At 43.4% G+C, this 9,582-nt stretch overlaps 1 protein-coding gene across 1 annotated transcript in view; it reads left to right on the top strand.

The window, feature by feature from the left end:
• LOC103921733 (chromosome unknown open reading frame, human C11orf49) overlaps positions 1 to 9,582 on the top strand; it is an 81,324-nt gene that overhangs the window by 66,317 nt on the left and 5,425 nt on the right. The window contains exons 4-6 of the mRNA XM_009329746.1: positions 683 to 767; positions 6,288 to 6,373; positions 8,925 to 9,120. Coding sequence (XP_009328021.1) covers positions 683 to 767; positions 6,288 to 6,373; positions 8,925 to 9,120 — 367 coding nt within the window. The remainder of the gene's footprint in view (positions 1 to 682; positions 768 to 6,287; positions 6,374 to 8,924; positions 9,121 to 9,582) is intronic.

The raw sequence follows: 9,582 nt of genomic DNA, 5'->3' as shown, positions 1-9,582 counted from the left end.
TTTTTGACCAGTCTTTCACAAAGCTGCTCTCTAAAACATGAATCATTTGATTGGTTTTCTTGTGGTTTTTGGATCTTCGTTCTGTGCTTCCTATAATACGGTGACCAGATTTGTACACATTATTCCAAAAGAGACCATCCAGCTGCCTTACGGAATGCCAAAGTAATAATGTCTGTGGTTTATACTCTGTAGTCTTCCATACACAACCCAAAAACCTTGTTTGCCTTTGTTACTGCTGCCAGATGTTCTGTGGATGGTTTTCAGGCGTATTGTGGTGAATGTCACCATGCCAGTGAATTTCAGCAAATTTAAGCATCTTTGAAATTATTCCTTTTTCCACATGGTTATATTCAAGTCAAACCAAACTGTGTTCTCACTTGAAACTGCCCTGTTTTGGTTACCTCTTTTTCACACTGAATCACTACCTGTTACCAGTTTCTCTGCAGGAGTCTCTTCAATAGGATTTCCCCTTTATCGGGCCTCTTTCTGATTGTCTTTGCTGGAAACTCCATCTGAAGAGCCCAGTTCTGAGGGTCTAGGGAGCAGTTATATTGTCATTAGTATTCAGTCTACTTGAATTGAGAATAGAAGGGAATACAAGGTTTTTTTTCTAGAGAGGAAGCAAGGGGAGGGAACAGCCTGTAAAAGAATTATGATGTTCTCACCTCTTTTTTTCCTGCAGATTTGCTGACAGCACAGGAATACCACTGCCTGCTGCAGCTGCTCTGCCCTGACTTCCCAATGGAGCTCACTCAGAAAGCAGCAAGGTGAGTCCTCATCCTCTCTTTTAAGGCAAGATCAGTCCTACATAGATGGACTTAGGAACTAGATCTGTGGGTAAAGGTATGGACAGGGACCTTCAGCTTTTAAGATTTTGGGGAAAAGAGATACCATGTTTTGAGGCTAAGAACAGGGTGTTTTTCTAGTAATGAGAAAGAGTGTGTCTTTAAGGTATACAGGGACTGAAATATCAGTGCAGAATGCTGCTGCTGGCTCTAAGTTCAGAAGATGAGTTGCATATAAAAGAATGTTAGCCAATGTGTTTTTTTAACTGACATGATTTTAAACTCTATTTTAAATAATGTTTACTATTTTTAAAATGTGTTCCCCCCCTGCCCCAGCTTCCTATGGTTGATCACGTTTAAAAGGTACTAACTTCTGAAGGATTGCCAGTGTTCTAAAGTACGTTAGCTAACAACATGGTAGCTAAACTGTTTGAAATTTTGTTTTAATCTAGACAAGGCCTAAAGCAGGTAGATGGCTCAGGGCACTGATAACGTGATATGGAATTTTTTACTGATAGTGCTTGCTGGTTCCAGTCCAGCCCAGGCAGTTGATTATTAACTATCTGATAGTGAAAATGTAATAAGGTATATGCATCTGTTGGGGTGGGGGGTCAGTTCAGATCTCAGTAGGAATGCGTGTGCGCGTGTGCACACACACACACACTCATATATAATCATAGCAAGGTTACTGAATAAATGCTCTCATTCCTAGCCATCTCAGCAGAGGGGGCATGGAAATGTAACTTTTTTCATGGACCTAGATGTGACATTTGGAAACAGGATCCAGGCACACGAGCAGGATATTAGCTGCTGCTTAAGTTGTTCATGGCCTAAATAATGAAAAGGTCCTCATTTTCTGTTTGTCATTCTGTCATCTTTCTTCAGCATCAGAGTCCCATGAAAATTGTATTAAGAAAGGAGAGCGAAAAAGAGAAGTGTCTGTAGTGCTTCCACTTGGAAGTACTGCTAGTATCTGCTAGTACTTCCACTTGGCTGATTCTCTAGATTCTTCCCTGGCTCCTATGTACTGCTATCTGAATTGAACTGCAGTTAAAGCTGTGTTGGCTCAATTAAAACTAAAAGTGGAGCACCACTTTTCCCTCTAACTCATCAGTAGGCCTTTGGGGCTCCACAGAGTACAGTTGCTTGGCCTCCAATGCCAGACTAAGAAAGAATGCTAACCCTGTAGCAGGGATATATCTGCTGCTTCCTTTCATGGAGGTACAAAAGCACCAGTCCTATGCGCTGGTGTGTATTTCACAGGGTTCCAGCTGAGCTGAGCAGGAATTTGTGATGGTGCATGAAAGGAGACTTCAGCATATCTACACATGTTATGATGTTTGTGTCAAGGAATTTAATCCACAAGGCTGCTGTAAACTAGAGGCCCCATTGAGGGGCCTGCTGCACTGTTGTGCATGTGCCATAGAGACAGACAGACAAGCAGGCTTTGGGAGCAGGTGTTGGAGAGAAATGAGATCTCTGTCAGAGGCACCCAGGCTCAGGTGGGGATGACCTCACTCCTACTTTTGGCTGGCTAGAGATTTACTTACACATTGCTACTATTCTGTTACAAGCTAATCTAGTTGAACAATTTTAATAAAACTTGTCATATTTCTAAACCATCTTTCTCTTTCCTTCCAATTGTTGCTCGCTCTCTTGTCCTTTTTCTGGTCTACACTTCCCATTGTCCTCCTTGGTCTCTGCCAGTTAGAAAGGTGAACTCTGCAGGCTGTCTTCCGGCACCAGTTGATTGAGTCCTAGCAAAGCATGAATGTCACATGCAAACCTACTGATATTGTTCCTCCTTCAGTCTGCACACCCCCAACGGTTTTGTTGCTAATTTGCTTGGGAAAGGAATTAAGTAAAGTAGCGGCGGGAGTAGCCACAGCATTCACTGATACAGCCAGGACCTGTGTAATTATTGGCGCTCTTGGGAAGAGGGCAGTCATAGCTGTAGTCTCAGTGCTGCACGACTGAGATGATCTCACAGCATGGTGCACTTCACTCATCCAGGAGCTGTTGCTATGCACTGATAACAAACACTGGGAGTAAGATCAGGAAATGTCAGAGCAGAAGAACAGAGGCCACAACAATATAGATTTTATTAGCATTACACCAGAGCGCTCCATTTTTCTGTTCCTGGTGCCATACAAATGCAGAAGTCATACCCAAAAAAGAACCAGGCTATCTGTGTCTGTGAGGTTTCTTGAATGTTTTTTTCTTCAAAGGGCTATAGCCATTAGCAGATTGAAGATTTTAATCTACAGAGATACCTTAGATCTTCAGAGACACCTTTTGGCTTTCTGAATCTTGAAATTGCAGAAGGATAGAAAATGAAGGGATTTTGTGGTTTGATGCCATGATTTCAAGATCTGTATCTGAGCACTGACTTTTCTCTTGTAACAGAAACACAAGGAACTCACTGCCTGCATTTGAGTAACGGGAGCTGAGTAGTTCCCAGCTTCCTATGCTGTTTTATGTGGTATGGGCACTCATGTTGCACTGATCAGTGCTAATGGAAGTGGGGCTTGCAAGTCTGTACCCCTGTTGTTAAAAGATTGCCTGAGAGTGCAGATCTTGCCCTTTTTGTATGTTCTGCTTATTTTTGCCTCCATGTATCAGTAAACAAACCAAGTCCCTGAAGACTCATTTGAGCCAGCCTGGCCTTAAGACACATTCTGTCAGTTAGCCTTTAATGGTAGCAGAGAACAGTAAAAGTCCTTTCAACTTGCCTGGTCTAGAGTTTGTCCTGGGGACATCCTGTCTTGTCTGGGTTTCTGAGATTTTAACCGCAATCAGTAGATCATAAAGTTTCCCCATTGGCACAGTAGCAAGGCTTTCCTGCCAGCCAAACCCACTCGAGCCCTGAAAGACCACTACACCCTTTACCAGAGCCCGTCAAGTGTAGGCATCTTTCTTCAGTCCTTTCCAAAGTTTCTCCTTGATTTTCATTATTCATTGAGTGCTGACTACTAACTTTGTAAGTAAGTCTGTGCCCCTGAGGGCTTAAAGTCTAATTTGGACGAGAAAGAATAAATAAAGAATCCCTTGAAATATCAGCCACCTGATGAACTCTTCTGAGTTGCAGTTCAGACTTTCAGATTTCGTCCTCAGTTTTGGTCCTGCTGTCCGGGTTACAGTCCATGGCTAGGATTCCCTCTGTGCCAGATACTTCAGGGAAGAGGTGCAGATATGATGCTCTCCCAGCTTCCCTGACTGCTGGGGAAATAGCCAGCTGCAGTCGATCTCCTCATAAATGATTGTATTGGATTTAAGGACTTCTCAACATTTCTGGAGTGCAGACTCCTGGGCCAAGTGGAGTCAGTAACCCAGCACCAGAGTGCACCTGCTTCTATTTAGACGCTCCTGCATCACATACGTGCCATACAGTTTTCCTTAGAAGCTCCTTGCTGTCTTTAATAGCAAGAAATGTCTAGCAAATTCTCAGACCTCTGCCTACTTCCTCATGCTCTCTCCTCTGAGAAAGAGACTGGGACTTGGTGCTGCAGAGCACATCCATTGACCATAGCTTTAGATTTAACAAGTGAAATGAGTTGATTGTCATGAAGGTGATGTAATAATTGTCTTTCTGCATAATGAACACATAAAAAAACTCTCCACTGTTGTTCTCCTGCATCTCGATGGAGAAATGCACTGGCAAAAGCTTTGGAGCTTGTGCTTTGAGGGTATCTAGGAGACAGACCGTCATTTCAAAGGAGGGAGTGCAGCTCATCAGCGATGTGGCCCATCGCACTTCCAGTGCTTAAATAGTGGTTGGAAATGCCAGTGGCTGAGCAGTATTGCCTGAGAGATGAAGATGCTCTGCCTGCCAGCTTCAAAGCCATTTCCTTGATGTGGCCACTGACAATCTCAGTAACATGCTTATTAGTGAGAATTAAGAACTGAAGCTACTGCTTCTTTAGACAGAAGGAGGAGGAGGCTTCTGGAGCATAATAAATAAATCAGAAGCACTTTGACATCTTCAAAGGGTTTTGTTTTAAATACTGGCTTTTCTCCTGGGGACCCTCTTAGCCCCAGTCTTTCTTCTTTGAGATAATTAATCCAAGCTGCTCTGCATGTTTGATTTTGCCACAGTGAACAGAACTGGTCTGAGTGGCAGGGAAGTCTTGCAAGATGCTGTAAGTCTTCTAGGTCAGCCTCCCACACAGCTCCCTGGAGTCTTTTACATGAGACAGAACAGTGTTTCCCCAGCAATGTGTTTAGACCAGTGATGCTGCATGAGTTGGTCCGTGGATTGCATTTGGCCCTGTGTTCGAAAGGGTCCTTCTAGATGACCCATGCTTTGGCTATAATGAACTGGTAGTCCTTCTCATATGACATGATATGCCAGATACTAACTGTACAGTGTCAGTAGACCTGCACACAATTGAAAAGAAGTACCAACTACCTTTCTTTAGCGTTGTCCAAATACTCTGTTTTTTCCCATCAAAATGGAGTGTTTCCTTCTGTTTTCCAGTCTGAGCTGTCATTGATCAGCCCAAGTTTGATTTTTCCCCACTTCAGAGACTGACCTTTTCATCCTTATGTAGTGGCAGTGGCCAGAGCATTGTTTTTGTTTTCATGTTTATGAACATTTTTGCCCTAACTTACTTCTGAAATCCAGAGTTTTTTCCTGAAAGGAGGAGTTGGACTTTGCTGTCACTTATACTTCATCTTTATGGCCTGTGGCTGATACTTTCCATGTTCATGAAGTATGCTTCAAAATAGGGATGCATGTAGCTCCCTACATGCACCTGGGGCTTAGCAGAGAGAAAGAAGACATTGTCCCTGGCCCAAGAAGTCTTCAGTTTCCATGAAATTTGACCTGACAGTCAAATGATAGACCTGATAGATATGAAAAGAGACTAATTCATTCATCGGGAAGGGAGGATAGCATGTTCACAGTTTGTAATTAGAAAGCTGATTGTTGGCGCAATGTTATTTCCTCTGTAGTCAAGTGGAGTTTGTTTGAGTATAGGTTGGGAATTAGTAACTGTTGTTATCCTTATGAATCTGAAAATATCCCAGTTTGATGAACTCTGGTATACAGAGGAATAGCATAAGTCTCGTTCTGCTTACACCAGTTTAATACTCATGTAACTGTCTTGGCTGTAGCACAGTTACTCTTCATATAGCCATGTGGACCAGCCTTGCAGGTTTTATGCCAGTGTTCGTTCCATCGTGTCCACCAGGCTTTGAATGCTTGACATCCATGTCACACTGCTCTGTTCACACTGTAGCTGAAGTGTGTGATAGCACTGACATTCAGGATCTTCTCCACGCTGCAGGTTCTTAAGCTGCCTTCGTTTTATATTAGGGTGTCCACATCCATGCAGCAGTGGGTGTTCCTATTCCTCTCTCTTAACCTCTTACACTGGGCCAAGCCATTAGCGATCCTCAGTTGCACATAGCTCCCTAGCTGCACTTTCTCTAGATCTGGGGTTCCTGGTTACAGACTTCAGTTCTTTTGTAGATGCTAAACTTTCTCTCATCTTATCCTAGGATTGTGCTGATGGATGATGCTATGGATTGCCTGATGTCTTTTTCTGATTTCCTCTTTGCTTTCCAGATACAGTTCTACTACTCAGGTAAATGCTGGGAAGCTGCTGACTTCACCCGCTAGTATAGCATTACAACTTTACAGCTTCCCAATCCCTGCACTTTTTTGAAACTTGTGAAGATATGTTATTTCACAGAAAATATATAGATAATGGAATCTACTGACAAAAGGCATCACTGATGCCAAGAGATTAGGAGGCTTCATAAGGAGGTTCCAAATTTTTGTGAATAACAAGATACCTGTAACTGTTATGGCTTATGCATGTATTTGTCTTAGTCTTGAGACATAAATTTCCAGCTTTATCCTAGAGTATGTTAACACCTAACAATTAACTTTTACTAGGAACATTTTTTTTCCTTAATACAGCATTTCCGCCTCTAAAGTATTGGTCCCTGCTGGAGACAGGATAAGAAAAGCCCACCAGCTGGTGCCTTGAAAGGAAAAGGAACTGGACAAATTAATACAGTTCTTCCCCTAATACTTGCCCAACTATGATCTGGTTTCAGCTCAAAGAGTTTCTGAACTGGGTATAGTTTCCATGGATTTAGGAACCCCCAGTGGACTCCTTTCCCAGGAACTTCTCCAGCCTCCCCTTGAAACCACATAAACTTGTAACCTCCACAACACCTTTTGGCAAGGAGTTGCACAGGTCTGCCACCTGTCCCATGAAGAACCACCTCTCTTGTTTGATTTGAGAAGACCCTAGTTGGAAGGGAAATTGAACAGTTGATCCCCATCTACCTTCTTCATATTGTTGGTCATTTATCGTATTCTACCCCTCTCCCCCAGTTTGGATTTTAACTAGATGGGGTGGTACTTTTAAAACTCTTGACAGGAAAAGTACAAATCAAATAACATTAGTTTATGTGTGTGTGTATTTACATATGCTCACCCACACATATACATCTGTAAAAATCCCCAGGTATTTTTAAACTAAAGTTCAGGAGACAAGGGGGAGAAACTTGTATGAGCATTCAGGTGCTTGTTCTGTACAGGGAGACTGCTTTGAAATACATTGGCCTGTTTGTCCTAGCCCCCCTAAAATGTGGTTGAGGAAAGGGAATCTCATTCAGGGAACTGCTTAAGTGGGCAAAAAGAGAGAAGCATTTCCTTTATCAAAGTTAGATATGCTTCTAAGCACTGGGGACTGCTGGGGTGCCACTTACTCATCTTGCGGCACAGAGCACTTTCTAAAGGCAACATAAGCTCATGGATTTCTGTCCACTCACACTTAAATAGCTCCCTCTGATGGACGTAGCTCACAATTGGCCTCGACCAGGCAAAAGGGGCCAGGCTTGGCTACTGGGAGACACTGGCTAGAAGCTGTGGTGGAGCATAGTCTGTGGTCAGAGAGTAGACTTGGATGGCCTGTTGATCTGATCCAACCTGTCAGTTCCCATCTTTCTAGCAGTTAAGAGTCAGCTGCTATCCCTAATACAAAAATCTCTTTTTCTCAGTACTCCTCTGTATATACTTGCCCTGTAACTCCCCTGTGCATATCACAACATCATCCATGACAATTCATCAAAGAAAAACAGTTCAAAATGGTGATTTTGGGTTGGGCAGAACCAGGCTTGTAATGCCTTTAGCCAGGGACAGAAAATGTGTTTGGAAAGTTTTTCTCTGATATAACAAATATTTCCACTGAGCTGCAGAACCTCAGCACAGCCTCAGGGCCCGCTGACATCCTGCCTTTCCTCTCCACCCACCTCACGCACAGTATTACACTTCTATTCACTCGGGACTTAAATGGCACTGGAGTCCTCACAAGCCTGCCCTTGTGTACACACACTCAAACATCCCATCCCTGTCCTGTTCACCCAGGCACAATGCACACACGCACCCTGTCATACGCTCTCCCACCAACCCACACACATGCAAACCACTCCAAATGGAATCTAGATTTGTAAACTGCTGACCACATCCATAAACAAACTTGTTTAAAATTAGACTCTTGCAGTAAACAGTGGGTAGTATGAGGAGCCTGGGGAGAGGCTTTCTGCCAACTCTAGCCCTGACCTGCCCTGGCCCTTCCTCTAGATCCCATGTAATGTTTACTTTGGAGCAGCACAGAGACAAGCTGGGATACAGCCTGGAGCCCTGACTAACTTGCTCCCTTTACTCCTGTTGCAGTTCCATATAGTTTGTTCCCAACTTGGATGAGTTCTTAGTCAGTGGCAAGAGATGGAGAAGGAAAACTTCTTAGACTTTGCAAAGTAGTTTTGCGTTCAACGTTAGCTTTCATGGTCTGCTGTTTTATCCATGTGCTAGCTAGCCTCTGTTCTCTTCCGAAGAATCTCGTTCAACAGAGTGAGTGGCCTTTCATAATCACCCCAGAGTGAGTGGCCTCTCGTAATCATCCTGACAGGAAGAAGCCAGCAACTTATGTGGAAATGGCTGTTTCTGCTTGCATAATATCTGATCTGAACCTGCAGGATGCCGTAGTGTTGTGCTTATTTCCTGTTGGTGCTATGTACAACACAGAACAGGGAATGATAGTTTAATCCTAGGTCTGGTAGGTCAGGAGGATGCTTTGCTGATTATAGCCCTGAGATTTAAGTCGCTTTCTGTTTTTTCAGAGTTTCTGGAAAGTGTGGCTGCCATTTATCAAGATCTGCTGGCTGGTAAGAATCCAAATACTGTGATTGTGCCAACATCATCTTCTGGGCAACATCGGCAGCGCCAACTCCCAAATGACTGCAGCCCACTCGATGGGGTAGAGGCATCTCTCTTCTACCAGTGCCTAGAGTCCTTGTGCGACAGATCAAAATACAGGTATGAATGGAGTCCAAAACACAGATTTGAAGTCTGTGTCTCTGCAGACCCTTTGTAAGGTTGGAGCTGTGAAGAAATACAGGACTTTGAACAAGCTGTAACTCCCAAATAGATGTCATTGGAGAAGTATGAAGGGAGAGATCATAGCCGAACCGCTTTAATCAAAGGAGAGAAACAATTTCATGGACTTAAGAAACATGAGATTTGAGCTGATTCTTGAAGTAATGGATTGATTTTGGGTCTCTGCTTTCCTTCTTACTTCTGCATTGACACTTTCATCAAGGAGAGGTCCATCTACCATCACAAGTTAACTAGAGGAGATAAACGAGTGCAGTTGTGTTCTTGGGTGTTGAAGCACAGGAAAGGCACACTGGGGTGGATGGAGTTTGAAGCCTTACTACCTAGACAAGATCACACTGCTAGTCTGTGCCTGAGCCAGTGATGGAGCTGGTCTCCAGTTAC

The sequence above is a fragment of the Pygoscelis adeliae genome, unplaced genomic scaffold (assembly GCF_000699105.1).
Source record: "Pygoscelis adeliae isolate BGI_AS28 unplaced genomic scaffold, ASM69910v1 Scaffold117, whole genome shotgun sequence".
Taxonomy (NCBI): domain Eukaryota; kingdom Metazoa; phylum Chordata; class Aves; order Sphenisciformes; family Spheniscidae; genus Pygoscelis; species Pygoscelis adeliae.
The sequence above is the reverse complement of the archived record's forward strand: the minus strand, read 5'-3'. Positions and strand labels throughout refer to the sequence as shown.